Source organism: Stegostoma tigrinum, chromosome 3, assembly GCF_030684315.1.
Source record: "Stegostoma tigrinum isolate sSteTig4 chromosome 3, sSteTig4.hap1, whole genome shotgun sequence".
NCBI classification, from domain to species: domain Eukaryota; kingdom Metazoa; phylum Chordata; class Chondrichthyes; order Orectolobiformes; family Stegostomatidae; genus Stegostoma; species Stegostoma tigrinum.
The window spans coordinates 68,852,961-68,869,810 of NC_081356.1; the positions used below are offsets into that span (position 1 = coordinate 68,852,961).

Consider the following 16,850-nt stretch of genomic DNA (forward strand, 5'->3'; position numbering starts at 1 on the left):
CCCAACCATCTTCAATGATATTCACTCCATCAGAAGGTCAGATGTTGGGTCATTAATCAATCAATTGTTGAGCCATGTTAAGCAACGTTCATGACTCAAGTATGAAGCAGTCAGTCAACGTCTGAATGTAACAAGACCTGGATAATATTCAGGCTTGGGCTGAGAAGCAGAAAGTAATATTCATGCCAGGCAATTATCGTCACCAATAAGAGGCCATTTAACCACTAACCCCTTGACATTCAAAAATGTTATCATTGCTGAAACATCCACTATCAACATCCTGGTTGTTGCCACTGACGAAAAACTCAACTAGGCTCACCACAAACACAGTGGCTACAAGAGTAGGTCACAGGCTAGGAGTACAGCGGTTAAGTAACTCATCTCCTTTCTCCTGAAAGCTTGTCCACCATTTGGAAAGCACAAATCTGGAATGCAGTAGAATGCTTGCCCAAACAGAGTCAGCTCCAACACTCAAGAAACTTTACACCATCCAAACCAACCTGCTCGATTTGTATCCCATCCACAAACAACCACTCTCTAAACCACTGATGGCCAGTAGGTGGAGTGTGTACACAATCCACTGAAGTAATTTGTCAAAGATCCATAGGCAGCACCTCCAGAATCACAGGCAGTTCCAGCTAGAAGAACAAGTGCAGCGGCTTTTTTTTGGGGAACACCACCACCTGCAAGTTCCTCTCCGAGCCACTGACCAACCTGACTTGGAAATATAATCGCCACTCCTTTACTGGCACTGATCAAAGTCCCGGAATTCCCTTCCGAATGACAGTGAGACAGTTTGCAGCAGTTCAAGGCAGCAACTCACCACCATGTTCTCAACAGCAATTAGGAATGGGCAATAAAATGTTGGCCAGCTCGTGATACACACATCCCACGACTGAATAAAAATAAACTTTGTTCAAGTGAACTGCTTCCAACATCTTTACATTGTTCCTTAAAGAAGGAGACAAATACTGCGAACTGTGCACAAGATATGTTCTCAACAATGCTCTGTACAACTGTAGTATAATCTCTTGACTTTAATATTCTATTCCCTTTGCATTATGAGATTAAGGCACTTTGATCCCTCAATCTCAGAGCTCGTTCCTGAGAAAACAGATAATTTCACATTTTCCAAATTGGACTCTATTTGCCAAATATTTGTTCACTTGCTTAATCCATCTATATCTTTGTAGCATCCATGGGTCCTTGTTTTCCTCATCGGAGTCATTACAAGTGAAAATTCAGTGGTTAGCACTGCTGCCTCACAGTGTCAAGGACCTGGGTTCGATTCCAGCCTCGGGTGACTGCGTGGGGAGTTTGCACATTCTCCCCGTGTCTGCGTGGGTTTCCTCCGGGTGGTCCATTTTCCTCCCACAGTCCAACGATGTGCAGGCTAGGTGGATTGGCCCATACCAAACGGCCATAGTGTTCGGTGATGTGTAGATTAGGTGGGCTATAGGCAGATGCTCTCAGGGTCTGTGCGCTCTTGCTGGACCACAGGGCCTGTTTCCACAGTGCAGGGATTCTATGATTCATAACTGCAGTCCCAGCATCGACTCCCACGGCACTCCAATAGTTACATGCTGCAATCCTGGAAAATACCACTACCCAAATCCTTGGTTTAGTTAGCTAACCCTCCATTCATGTTAATGTGCTACCTCAAAAACCATGGGCTCTTATAAGGTGTACATCTTATCTTTCCACAAACCAGTCCCACTTCTCCTCATACCTTTTATTTACACCTACTATACATCTCCTATTCCTTCTTAATCACCAGGAGCACTCTGTCTTTCGTGCTGGGCACTTTTACCATCTGTTCCACTCATTCTGCCGTGCCTTCTCAACGGCTGAAAACTATGACTGTCCCCGCCTCTGAATTCTGAAGAGACATATCAGACTTGAAATATTAACACTCCACAGATGTCGCCAGACCTTACAAACTTCTCTAATACAGTACTGTTTTCATCTTGGCTTTTAAAAGAGATTTAATTAAAAAGATTCTATCTGACTAAGCTGCTTGTAAGAACTTACGACAAAACTAAACATTAGTTGACAATTTCATCCACTTTAAGTTTTGTGAAATTAGTATGGCGAACAATTAAAATGAGGCAAAACAGAGGGTTCTTGCTGTTAGCTTGATTGATTACCATGCCATGCAGGTTATGCATTTCATAGTTGTTTGGGCCAGTGGGAGAACAAAGAACATAGAATAATACAGCGCAGAACAGGCCCTTTGGCCCTCAATGATGCGTGGACCTGTGAACTAATCTAAGCCCCTCCCCCCACACTATCCCATCATTATCCATATGCTTATCCAAGGACTGGTGAAATGCCCCTAATGTGGCCGAGTTCACTACATTGGCAGTCAGGGCGTTCAACACCCTTACCACTCTGAGTAAAGAGCCTGCCTCTGACAACTGTCTTAAATCTATCACCCCTCACTTTGTAGCTATGCCCCCTTGTACAAGCTGATGTCATCATCCTGGGAAAAAGACTCTCACTGTCCACCCTATCTAATCCTCTGATCATCTTGTATGTCTCTATTAAATCCCCTCTTAGCCTCTTTCTCTCCAATGAGAACAGAGCCAAGTCCCTCAGCCTTTCTTCATAGGGCCTGCGCTCCAGGCCAGGCAACATCCTGGTAAATCTCCTCTGCACCTTTTCCAATGCTTCCACATCCTTCCTGTAATAGGGCAACCAGAACTGCATGCAATATTCCAAATGAGGCCACACTAGCGGAACATATACTTGGGCTTAATCATGTTACCAATTTAAAATGCAATAGTTGCTTGTTAATTCAGAGTTTAGAAAATACATGTACTCTAACCAACAATGGCAATACTTTTGTTAAGATGCTATTTAAAAGAAAATCTGTGTTTAATCAATCCCAATGTTTTACAGAAAATTAGCAGCATAGTTTTTGAGCACAACTGCTATAGTCAGTACACTTCCATGAATTGGCTGGGGGAGAACAGGCATTATTCAAACACTTGTCAAATAAGGCAGTTGGTTCTGTTACTTGCAGCTGCTTTTCTCATCAACATCGACGACAATGAAGTGCTTTTAAATTTGCTTTAAAGTTGCAGATGTTAAGATTAGTTGGAATTAAAACATTGCCTAATTTATGGCCATTCTAAAGAGCTGCTTCATAAAAATCACTAAAATAACAGCTGAGATTATAATTTGACTCAGAACATGCCAACAGCCTGAAACACCCACTTGTCCTGCACAAGTCAAGTTTCTTTGCTTAATGCAGGATTTTAAGTATAAAATCAGCCCATGTTCGCTTGCTCTAAAGGAAAGCCAAAATAAACCTCAGATTTTCCCCATTCAAAAGTTTACACAGAGGATATACTCAGGCTTCCACTACTTTTACATAACTCCGTTGTACATAAAGAAATAAAATCTCTTTGGTTTGAACCATTTCTTCATTTTAAATTACTAGGGATGATCAATATGAATTTCCATTACTGTATATCAGAAATACGAAAAACAAACAAACAGTCAGATCCCAAAATGAAACTAGTTGATTCAGATGTTTCCATGTCTAGACAGCGATAATTTCAACATTGACAAGAGTTGTGCATGGAGACAGTGTCAAATCCCCATCAATTCCAAAAGAACTGCCCAGAAAACGGAAGATTCTGCTGGGCATTTCTTCTATGCTTGGAATCCTTGAAGTCTCCGTTTTAAAAAAGGATTCCTTTGGAAACTTTTCCTAAGCATAGCATTGAGATTGCTGAATCAACTTTATTATAATCACCATAATCACTTAAAACCAAAATTTCAAAAGACGAGGAGAAGGGTGGTTAAATCACAAAAATCTCAGTTTAAAAAATTGATTGATTTCTCAGAAATTCTTAAAACCAAACTTCAATTTCACATGTTCACAGCCAGTTTTGATTCAATTTTCTCCATAGTCCAATACTTCTGGATTAATGGCTTAGCTCCTGCAGTCAAAAATCAAAACAGCCTTCAAAAGAAAGCAGCCCACAAAAACTTGGTTTATTTGAGGCTTGTGGTGTGGTTTTTATTCGCTTTCCTGATGGGAGTATAAAAATTGAGTGCCTGGTCAAGGGAACGTATGGCATGAAGCAACAGTTAAGGTCAATAAGCAATCAAATCACATTGAAGCGTTTACAAACTAGGAAATTGAGAACACTTAATTCTCTTCACATCTGAATTTAAATTAGATTGGTTTCCAAATCTGAAGAATTCTATTTTAAATTTCTAAATTAAATTGTGGCTATCTTCCAAAACTATTCTGCAAATATAAAATGTGTTTCTTAGGGAAACTGAAGGCATTCAGTACAAATTGTGAACCGTGTCAGGAAAAGCTACACCATACTTAACAAGATACATTTTTCTTTACAGCAAGACTAGCTTTCTCAGAGTAAATACTCAACAGTTCATAACCATTCACATTTGTGTGGTTTGGATAGCATCTTAATGCATATCACTGGTTGGATGTTAGTCTGCACATGGGCATTCCACAATTTGCCATCATATTTAATATAATGACCATAGCAAAAGCTGTGAACTGCCATGCCAACTAAAACTCAGGTGAACGACATTCATTCAACTTGTGCACCAGTATGGATTGCAACATTTAATCAGGTATGGATAGGAAAGCATCTCCCCCGAACTGCGTAACACCATGCATCTCCTTTCTAAGAAGGAATGTCTGCAGATTCAAATTTAACCTGACCCTGAAATTGTAAAAATATCGCAATATATTAATAGAAGTAATAATTCACAAACATATTTCAGGCCCCAGTGTTACACTCATGTTGGAAAGACCAAACTTGCCTCAGTTAAGACTGCAGTATGTAAACTATTGTTCCAGAAAATTGTGTTGCAAATTCATCACTTGAGAATGGGGGAAGTCACAGGACTTTAGTTATCTTGCTCAGTACCAGATCAATAAGTGAGAAATTTGGGTTAAGTGCCAACTAAATTACAGGTAAGGACACAGATAATGGGCAAGTGGGTCAAATGTTCGATGGGATTCAGAGGGTATAGCTTGAGGAATAGGAGCTCATGGGAGGTTAGTCAGTCATATTAGATCAGTCACCAGGCTGGTAGGGGTAGCCGTAGGGGGCGCAGGGGTTATGGTTGTATAAACACTGGGGGTGGAGGAAGAGAGGGAGCACAGGAACATTGTGCTGCAGTTGTTTGTAGGCTGTGTACCCACTGCTACACCCATTCAAAGCATTTAAGAGACGTGGTGCACTCGTGTCAGCCCCTGGAGCTCTGTGGGCAAAAGAAGGGTCAAGCGAGGTACAAGAAGGAAAAGAGAAGAGGAGCCTTGACACCAACCAGAAAGCATTATGGAGCGTACTTCTCTGCTTTGGTTGCACCATGAAGTTCATCACCATCCTTCGCCTACTCTACAATGACATGGAAGTGGCGATAATGACAAATGGTTCTCCGAGCAACCCATTCCCTGTTCGGACCCGTGTCATTGTTCCAACACTGTTCTTGATCTACCTCACCGCAATGCTTCACCTCACCACCGACAAGCTCCCCGCTGGAGTGGAGCTAACTTACAGAACCTGTGGGAAATTATTCCACCACCGCTGCCTTCAAGCCAACACCAAAAGGTCACTCCGACCAGCAGTGTCACCAAGCTTCAGTTCGCAGATGATACTTCTCTTTGTGCAATCTCAGAGGACATACTCCAGACCACCATCAGTGCCTTTACAAAGGCATTTGAGAGCATGGGTCTCACTTTGAATATGTGCAAGACGAAGGGCCTCCATCAACCTAGTCTGGCTTAGTGCAGCAAACCTCCAACCTAGGTTCATGGTGAGGCCTGAGAGAGCATTGCCCAATTCCACTAACTCAGAAGTGTCCTATTGGCCAAAAGCAGCTACTGAAGGAATCTAGCACTGCCTCCAATACGCTAGCGGAGTTTTCAGCTGCCTGAGGAAAGGGGATTTGATATTGTTGTTCTCAAACACCAACACCAGGATCAAGGTTTACAGAGCTGTGGTGGTTCCTGTCCTCCAAGTGGCTTGGAAACTTGGGCTGTCCAAAGCAGACACCTCAAAAGCACTGGGGCAGTATCACCAATGCGGCTTGCACAAAATCCTGCAAATCCACTGGGAAGAAAGGCACATTAACACCAGCATTTTCATCCAGGCCAACGTCCCCAACACCAAGGCAGTGACCACCACCCTTGATCCACTACGATAGGCTGGGCATGTTGTTGGTATGACCAACAAAAGACTTCCCAACTGAGTGCTCTATTAAAAACAGCAGGTGAGCCCCAGGCAGGCAGAGGACACCCCTCAGGTGATACTTTCAAGGTCTCAATGGCAAAGTGCGATTTTCCCAGACACCTGGGAATCAGTGGTCCAAGACCATCCAAAGTGGAGAAGAAACATCTGAAGACATTGAGCACCTCAAGACTTACCATCAGGAAAAACTGGAAGCCAGGCAAAAACAAAGAAAACACTCTGCCACACCAATTACTTCCTGCGATCACCATGTACCCAAAGTGTAAAATAGCCTGCAGCAGATGTATCAGTCTGTACAGCCACCTACCGACACAGTGGAGGACAGCCATCCTTATCTGCAAGAACGATCAATGATGATTTGAACTGTCATATCCAGGGAGATGGTTAGCCATAGGGGAGCTTGCAATCAAGGACTGTTGAATTGTCCCAAAAAAAAATTGACAGAAATTGTCAGGTTCACATTAGTAGAGCTGTGTTTTCTTTTGAAAAGGCACTTTCACTTGTTGAATAGATTAATGGACATTAATAATCCTAGGCTTCTAAAAGGCATACCTCATCTTTTATTGGTAATCTTGAAGAAAAGGAAATATTCAACATGTTCAACAACTGAGCCAAAATAGATTGACTGTTTTGAGAATTTCCAAGGCCCATTTGTGAAGCAGAAGCAGCAAAAGATCTCTGCTGGATTTATTACTTCACAGCATATAAATGGTTAAGACACCAAGGATCTAGAATATAAAAGGGGTGGAAGAACAAAAAAAAATAAAAACCCACTCTGGTTGACATCTTGAATACAGATATTATACAGCATGCAGCTGGAGGAACACAGCAGGCCAGGCAGCAAAGGAGCAGGACAGTTGACGTTTCGGGTCAGGACCCTTCTTCAGAAAATTTCCAACTCCACACTGTATTGTCTGCCTCCAGCATCTGCAGTTCTTGCTATCTCCCATCTTGAATACATATATTTCCCAGTTTAGGGAACATTCTGACCATTTTCATTTTACAGCTGTTTTTAAAATTAAGAATCTTCCCAAATAATGCTGAGCTCTGTGTTTCTCAGTTGTCACTTTGTGTAGTTATTCTGCATATGTTAAGAAATGTGTGTTAAGAATTGGTCGGTGTCTACCATGCATATTTCTATTCTCACTACACTAACCCAAGTCATGGCTAGGTTACCTCATTTAAATGCCATTCTAAAAGAGTAAATGTCATGGCACACACAAGCAGCTGTTCAGTCAACCTCTACAATTTTAACCTGTTGCCCAAGAAACTGTTGGTGGTGGTTCTACTGAGGAGTCCAAACTAGACTCCACTGAGCACCAGTTCTGCCACTCAACCTTCCTGACATAGGAGCAACTGAGTACATTAAAGTTACCACCACCTAGTGCCCTAATAGCTAGATATTATTTTAAGTGAAGACCCTGCATTCCCTGGGCCCCTTGACAAAATCCTCCTTTCTACCAGGTCTGTTAGAACCGAAGTTCCGTGCCAGAGCTTCAATAACTAAAAAATTTTGATCCCCCCGATACTTAGACCATTGACTGAATATACATTGCTGTGACAGACTTATGATGCTGAAGCTTTGTATTTTACACTCCTCAGGACAAATGCGATATGTCACATTTCACAATTTATACAAGAGAAAAGAATGTTGATTTGGTTAGCAAATTGCCTTTCAAAGCTAGGGGTAGCATCTTGGTAGTAGAAAATACAGCTTAAGAGGCCGTGAGAAAGCATGCCTGATGTGTTGTTCAAATGAGAGATACCTTGCTCTTTCCAGGTTAATCCGTAGATTGGACAGACTCCAATTCAAAAGCAGCAGTCTTAGATCTGTTTATGAGTTTGCGTGACACAGTGAACAATAATCTAATTAGGGTAGATGTTGTTCTATAGGATATCTTTGATCTACTCCATTTCCTCAACAATGCTACTAATGGGATTTCTCAGTCAGTCCAAAAACCACGTTCTACCCATTGCACAAATTGAGTGAGCAGCATATGAATTCATGTTGCGAGATGCCAGATACATCGGGGATACAACACAGCAGATACAAGATAACACACTCACTCATTCATTCATAATTGGAAGATTAAAGGCCATATTCAAACAGTTCATGCTTGCAAACTCAACTCAAAATCCCTACTGTTAGATTTGACTCTGTGAGCAGGTAGCAGTTAATGAACGATCCTGACTGTACTAACTGCAACTACAAAATGAAGATGATCCATACAGCTCACAACAAGCTCAGCTATGCTTGCTGGAATGGAAGCACATCATATGCAGGAATCTGCTCCCCACAAAAAATTGGTCCGGGTCAAGTGCCTTTCCTAAATTATCTAGAGGTTGGGCAGCCTGCTACTTCCTCCATGGCAATGGCCTAATGAGAATAATTTTGCTAAACAATCAGCAACTTTTTACTGTAGTATAATTAAAATTATTTTATCATGTTCCTGCCACATTTTCTGACTTACAACAATGACTATATTTCAAAATAATTTCAACCTTATCTTTATGTCAGCTATTCATTTTCTGGTCTCAATCCTTTCAAAACATTTATTTTTCACGTCTCAACTAGAGATACTGGACAAACTTTCCTTTGAGTTACTTGTTTGAGAGCCGGTTTCCCTACATCTATCCCGTAGTAATCCACGTCAGCTGCAAAACCTGAGACAGCAAGTCAAAGTCAGCAGTGAGTTACCATTCAAGAAGAAAATCACAGAACTAGAGCAGTCGTAATCAATACCAGAGTACATTCTGTTCCTCCAATACCATAACATTCAAGAGTCTTACTTCCTCTCCACAGATGCTGCTCATTTCCAGTTTTTGCTTTTATTTCAGATTTCCAGCATCTGCAATATTTTGCTTTTGTACTGGAGCAAAAGAACAACTGGGAGAAAGAGTGCAGGAAGATGGCACGATACCAAAGAAATAACAGTGAAAGGGTATGGAACTGGAGATGAACAGAAGACATTCTACAACAGGAGCCACATAAAAGGATTATTGCACAAGACAGAAGGTCACAGACTCAGGGTAAGATATTAGGATGGTTTGAGGTTTGGTAAACACAAAGGACAAAGAGTGAGGATTAGCTGATCTTTTCCAGTTTGAAAAGACAAAACTAGTGGAGTGCCATAAGGATTAGTCCTGGGACTCAATCTACCATCTATATTAATAACTTGGAGGAAGGGGTAGAATGGAATGTATCTGAATTTGCTGAAATAAAAATAGGTGACAGGGCAGAATGTAATGGAAGCACAAGGAATCTGCAAAGTAATACAGACACAAAACCTTGGTTGATAGAGTATAATGGAGGAAAGACAGAGGAAGAATCAGAACACAAACTATTTAAAGTGGATAGAGTCCAAAAAGTACAGGTAAGGATCTGTGCGTTCTTGCGTACAAAACAAAAAAAAATAGAACAGGCAATAAACAGAATTTAACAAAAAACAAAGTTGTGGGAAAAGCAATAGTTAAGGAACAGTTCGGAGGAAGGGTCACTGGATCCTAAATGTTACCCGTTTCTCCATTCACAAATGCTGCCAGATCTGTGAGCATTTCCAACAATTTTGTTTTTGTTCCTGATTTACAGCATCCACCGTTCTTCGTTTTTAAACAGAATTTTGACCTTTTTTGCTCGGAGGGTGAAGTTTACAAATAGAAGACTCAGAGCATGCTAGTGAGGCCATATCTGCAGTACTGTGTACAATATTTAAAAGGATATACTGGCACTGGAGGCAGTACAAAACAGATTCATTCTGCAGATTTCTGGGGTGAAAAGGTTAAGAAGAGGTGGTTTCATTGGAGCATTCAAGATTCTGAGCAGGTTTCACAGGGTAGATATTGAGAATCTGTTACAAGATAAGGGGTCATCATTTGAAACTGAAATGTGATTGCAACTTCTTTTCCCAGAGGGTAGTGAATGGTTGGAATTCCCTACTTGTGAACGTCATCGAGGCTAAAATCACAGAGTATTTAAAGAGTAGGTAGATAGATTATTATGCAAGCTGAAAAGCAGAGCGATGAGGCGTTGGCACGAAAGAGGCAGCCTATAACAAATCATCCATGATCTTATGGAATGGCAGGGCAAGCTTCAGGGGATCAATGAAGTATGCCTGCTACTATTCCTTATGAAACAACAACTACAGACGGAAAAGGTGCACAAGAACTAGAGGCCACTGAGGGACACAAAACTTATTTTTTGTCAAGAGAAGCCATGCAGAGAATCTTAACTGGTATTTATCATAAAAGGTAGGAAGCCCAGAAAGAAACTAACTAAAAAATTGTTACTGTATAGAGTCTTAGGAGCAGTATGGCCTGCTGTGTTCATCCAGCTCTACACATTGTTATCGCGGTTCCTATTATCTCTTACTACTGTATAGAGTGACCGCAGCCTAAAATGTAGGCAAGAAATTCTGAAAGACTTGCACTTTTGGATGTTGAGAGAGGCTGGCAAACAAATAATCTTAGAGAATTACTGCCACAAAGAAATAACTGTCGCTGCAGGGATTTCAAACTTTGATCTAAAATCTAGCCAAGGCATTTCAAATTATGTGCAGGAACGCAAAATACCTTGCATCATGCTAAAATTAAGACCAGATGGAACAGGACTGATTGCTTACCATGTAAGCAGTTTGGAATAACAAGTTAACAATGCACATCATGTACTAAAGTCCTCCGTGGAAGATAGGGACAGAAGGAAAAAATGTTTTTCAAATTAGACCTTCAAACTGACTTCTGAAAATATAAGTATTAGCTTTAGAGAGAGAAACAGCATTAAATGTTTCAGATTGTGTCCTTTCAAAAGATATAGGCGATCAATCTGCAATATTTGCTGCCCATTTTTAGACAGATGATACCAGACCAGTTTCCAGCATTACCCCTTTCCATTTCAGATTTACAGTATCAGCAGTATTTTACTTCATGCGAGTATCACCTTTACATTAAAACAATACTGTTTGTGTACTGCATTGCATACAAACTGGTCAAATTTGTAAAAGACAAACTTATATGGGTGTAGTGGAAAAGAAAGCAACTGAATCTGAAAGTAGGCAGCATCCGCAAAAAAGGGTCAAGTGATATGCTTTGAATTTTATGTTTTGTGCATATAGCAAATAAAATGCAAGGACTTCCACAACCCAAAAATGATTCGGTAACTACAGCACTGGAACAGAGGATGTTTAATCTCAAGCTTAGTTTCATTTCAATTTTAAGACCATGACAGACCTGAGACTCAATTCCACATACCCACCTATATTCAAAAGACATTAGACAATAAAAAGTCAGTTTGAAACACATTAAATAGAGCACAAACTGCTGTGTGTTGAAGTGCTCCAAATACGTAAGATTTTGAGGGAGTTCCTCTTTTTTTTAAAAATACAGTGAAAGGTCCGATTTAAGCTTTAGACTAGTCCTAGCGGGGGACGACTCAGTATAAAAACCAAAGGAACTGCAGATGCTGTAAATCAGGAACAAAAACACAGTTGCTGGAAAGGTTCAGCAGGTCTGGCAGCATCTGTGAAAGGAAAGAGAGAGTTAACATTTCGGGTCCAGTGACCCTTCCTCAGAACCATTCCTCAGATGCTGCCAGACCTGCCGAGCTTTTCCGGCAACTGTGTTTTTGTTCCTCTCAGTTAATATATTGGTTTCTCTTAATAATTTACATCTCAAAAATCAAAATCATTCTTTTAAAAATCTCAAAACTCAGGAAAATGGAACTCTAATCTGATTGATCTCACCTCACAATTTAACCTTTGTAGTCCAATAATACACTGCACTCCCTCAGAGGTCAAATCTAAAACTGAAGACCTAATGACGTAGGGAGATGAAATACACTGGACGTAGTACTTTTTTTAGATGCAGTGCATTTTAGATATTACATCTTCAAAGCGAAGAAGCAAATTCAGCATAAGCACAGCATGCTAATCTTTTACATAGTATTACAGACTCCATACCATTTCAAAAAGTTAGGGATGACAATATTTCACAGTTTGTTTCAAAATACCAATGTTTTTATCCATTATCTGTAAAGCAGACTAAAGGCGCTATTGATGAAACATTATTTTTGTAAGCAACTTATCAGTTCTCCAGGATAAAATGTCTGTTAAGACAACTGAACATAGCCAACTACGTGCACTGTCCTTTCAAAAGACATTCAATTCACAAGGAATCAGCCCAAAATGCTTTCTTGCTCCCGAGGGTTTAATTTCTATCTTTACTCCCAGCCTGGACACTATTTAACTCACCACAAAAGAAAGGTCCAAAGACATTTCTTGAGTCTTGCTTTTAGCTCAGGACAAGAAAATCTTCTCACGAATATGGCTTTTTCAAATTGGGCAAAAAATCTACCCATTTTCCAGTATGGTGAACCATACAGATCCTCTAGTTGCTCCCTCTCTCCTGGGCCCCAACAGACTAATCTAACATATTTAGTGTTTTTTTTAAAAAGGAATCCTGTACCACAATATTACAATGACTTCCAATCTCAAAAGTCTACCACCATAGAACTAAAGTCACATGGACCCAGCTTTTGGCAGAGATGGGATTAGCTTTTATTTCCTCATTCACTCGAGTCATTGCCACCATGGTCCTTAAGTGGCCACAAGAAGGTGGTGGTGAGCTGACTTCTTGAACTGCTACAGTCCATGCTGCAGAGAGACCCAGTGCTGTTAGGAAGGAAGTTCCATAATTTTGACCCAATGACACCGAAGGAATGGCAATATATCTCTAAGTCAGGATAGTCAGTGGTTTGAATGGGAACTTCCAGGTAGTGTTATTCCCATGTACCTACTGGCCACCCTCCTAGATAGAAGTCGTCATGGGTTTGGTAGGGGCTAAGCAGCCTTGGTGAATTTCTGTGGCGAGTTCTGTAGGTGGTGCACACTGCTGAATGTCACCAGTGGAGGGGATGAATGTTTGTGGATGTGGTGCTAATCAGCAGGCCTTTTTGTCCTGAAAGGTCTCAAGCTTCTTGACTGTTGGCGCTGCTAAGGGGGTGATGAATATGCCATCACAACATGGATTTATGCCGAATACATACCGGACTGGTTTTGGGGAGTGAGGAAGTGTGTTACTCACTGCAATATTCCTTGCACCACCTCTGTTCTTGTGGCCTTGATTTATATGGCCAGTGTAGTCCAGTTTCTGGTAACCCACCCCACCCAGGATGTTGGCAGTGGGGCATTCAAGGATGGTGGTTAGATTTTCTCTTATTGGAAATGGTTATTGCCTGGCACATGCACCATGAATCTTACTTGTACTTTCGATTCAAGCCTCAGTGTTGCCCAGGTCTTGCTGTATTTGTGATTAAGGCTGAGATAAACAGGTCTTGGAATCAGTCAGAGAATTGAGGGTTAATTTGGGAAAGGACTGGAAAGTAGAATGGGTGATGATCAATGCAGCCCTGATTTCATAAGAGCAGAAGTAAGCCATGTGGTCTTCCAGAGCGCTCAACTTTTCCACCTTGGAAAGAAAGAGGAACAGTTTAAAATTTCAGGGACTGTGGAAATGTTCAGACTATCCACCGTTGGCAAAGAGGCTGCTATCGTGGTCACCTTGCACCTTCTCACTTTAAAGGCAACATTATCAGGGCTGCTTCAACATCAAGCTATGACACCACGCAGCAAGCTATCCAAGCAGACTTCAAATGACTCTGAGATAATGGGATTCTCCAGCATCTGCAGTTCCAAGATAATAGTGCGAAGCTGGATGAACACAGCAGGCCAAGCAGCATCTCAGGAGCACAAAAGCTGACGTTTCAGGCCTAGACCTCAGAGGATGACGAAGGGTCTAGGCCCGAAACGTCAGCTTTTGTGCTCCTGAGATGCTGCTTGGCCTGCTGTGTTCATCCAGCTTCGCACTTTATTATCTTCAAATGTCTCCCTTCGTTTTATCTCAGACCTTAAAATTAATGTCAAAAAGGCGATTCCATACAACAAAGGATGATTTTTCACCTTCATATCGTAAATCACAAGTGTAAGCATACTCAACCGCACTAGAGCGTGGAAAAAAATTGAATCATTTATGAAATAATTGATAGATGCATTAACGAAGCTACCATGTATCCAACAACCGCCCTTAGTTGTAAACAATTTCTGATCAGTTGTTGCAAACAAACATCGCACAGAAACTTACCTGCGGGGGGTGGAGAGAATAATGATCTATGACCGAGCACAGTAAACAGGGGAATCTAAGTAAGAGCGCCTGGAGATTTCACGAAAATCTATTTCTTGCCACTGTTAACACAAAAAAATGGAGAATGTGGTGGCGATGACGGGTGGTGTCGCGGAAGTTGTGAATAATGTATATAAAGATAATATTAAAAGTGACACTTTTTAAAAAAATACTTGTAGATGCGGTCACCCTTACAGCACGCCTCCCTCAGAGGGTGATAAAGCTTCTTTATTCCTATCAGGCTATACACATTCTCGGCTACTACCCTTCGAACCCGCATAGCGCAATAAAACGAGAAATGTTACAATGTAACCTTACGTGCGGCATAGTTCTCTGGGGGATATTTATGGAAAGTTCTCATTCAATTGGTTTCGGAGGCACCCAGCCTGCGGCTGAACGGAGCCGCTCTTTGTTTGCACAGCGGCGCTTCCACGCGTTGGATGGCTATTGTCCAATACCAACTCATCACTACCCCCCCCCCCACGTCAAAACACACCCCCCAGTGAACAAAAATAAATAAATGTTTACTATGGAACTCGAACTACTTCGCCATTTTAACAGTACAAACACAAATCGAATCTATGATGTAGTATTCGAAGAGCTGAGATTTTAGGGATCCCTTCCCCCACACCAAAAAGAAAAGATAGTAGAAAGCGCCAGAGCCTTCAGCCCATATAAGGGCAGCCTGTGTAATAACTTGACAGACGGGTCCATTCAACCAGCGCCAATTACAACTGGTATGTAATTAGAGATAAGAAACAATTCCTATATAAAACCGTGGACGCTGGCTTTAAAGATTCAGATTTCACAGGCTAGAAAATATATCACTTAAAACCATAACAAATTGCTGTTTGAGATGTCGAAGACTCAGACACCATCTGTCCAATGGTTTATTGGAAAAAGATGGGAGTCTGGGCATTGTTTTTTTTAAAAAAAGCTGTTCAGTACAAACCGACCAACTCTACATCAAGGAATTCCCTAGGAACTTGCCGCAGATATTCGTCCGAGTACCCAATCACTCCTTATGAAAATACGATACGGTAAAATTATACAAACACAATGAACTTAGTGCCTCTAAAAGGACAGGCTAGTCTACTTAAAACGGAAAAATCTCAAATCACTACCGTCAATAAAGTAATTTTAAAACGTCCATCGGTAACAAACAAACCGCACAAATCCAGTAATATTTTCCCCTCGACACTAGTTCGATACTAGAATTTAAATGAAGCTCACATACACATTTTAATCCACATGTACGCCAATAGGAGTACACATCGCTAACGTGAACTCCTAAAGTAAACATTTATCCGCCTTAAAAAAATTACACTTTACCATCGAAGAGGTGTGCACCCCAAATTTCAGTCAGCCTTACTTTTGCTGCACGTTGTCGTAGTCCCCGCGGAGTTTCCCCAGCTCTATCTGCAACCGCGCTCTCTCTTTCGCAGTCTCGTCCAGAGATTGGCGAGCGTCCGCCAGCTCATTCTCGTACAGGTTCCGGATGCCGGTCAACTCTCGGCTGGTCACTTCTTCCCTCTCGGTGATTTGCAACTGCAGGATACTGTTCTCGGACTCCAGCGAGCGTACCTTTTCGATGTATACGGCGAGCCTGTCGTTGAGGTTCTTCAGTTCCTCTTTCTCCTGCAGCCGGGAAATGCGGGTCGGACTGAGCGGGGAGCTGGCTGCACTCCGGCCGCTTGGACGCGGCTGGCTCCTTGGAGTAGCCGTCGCCATAACTTCCAGTCAGTGGTTTTTGTTTAAACTTTATTTTGTAAATAAAAACTAAAGCAAACAAATGAAGTGAACGCGCAATGTTTTTCTTCCTCAAACAAAATAACCAAAGCAATGCGAGAAGCGCGAGCACCTGATTTTCCTTTCCCCTTGTTCTGTGCTCGCGCTTCTCTTGCACGATCACTAGCTCCCGCTGTTAAAATGGCTCCTGGATTTGGTGTTGGAGACACACAACGTGACTATCTGCAGGGGCCAATTGTACCGCGAGACTAGACCGGTCCTTAAACACCGTCCACTGTAAAGTTTCCCAAGTATTAATTTTCCAATGTAAATCACCGTATAGCTGCAACATGTTCTCCGCTTATGACTTAAATAAGGCCAAATGCATCCGTTGAGAATTAGTTAACCAGGAATTACAGTTGTTTGATCGTGGAGAGGTTTTGTTTCTCAGAATCCGTGTTGCTGCGGTGCAGCGATAATTGTAGATGTGATGATGCTTATATTGAATGATATGACCCATGTATCGCATCATATTGAACTGCTCTCCGTATTAGGAGAATATTGTAATAGGTTGACTGGAGGGTGAAAGAAGTTGAATGGATTAGTCGAATTGTTTTATTAAACATGACTTAAGGTTCGGAATTTATGAGATTTTGTTATTTGAACAGCTTCTCGTTTATATTTATCGTGCTGACGAAAATCGATAAACCG

The 16,850-nt window shown here is 41.4% G+C and overlaps 1 protein-coding gene across 2 annotated transcripts in view; it reads right to left on the reverse strand.

Moving 5' to 3' along the window:
• Window positions 1-16,577, reverse strand: part of lmnb1 (lamin B1) — a 60,880-nt gene extending 44,303 nt beyond the window's left edge. Inside the window, exon 1 of one of the 2 annotated variants that reach the window (XM_059644662.1) lies at window positions 15,784-16,577. In XM_059644662.1, the coding sequence (XP_059500645.1) occupies window positions 15,784-16,142 (359 nt within the window). In that variant the 5' untranslated portion in view covers window positions 16,143-16,577. The remainder of the gene's footprint in view (window positions 1-15,783) is intronic. The other variant, XM_048528135.2, reaches the window with a different exon arrangement.
• Window positions 16,578-16,850: the final 273 nt, after the last annotated feature.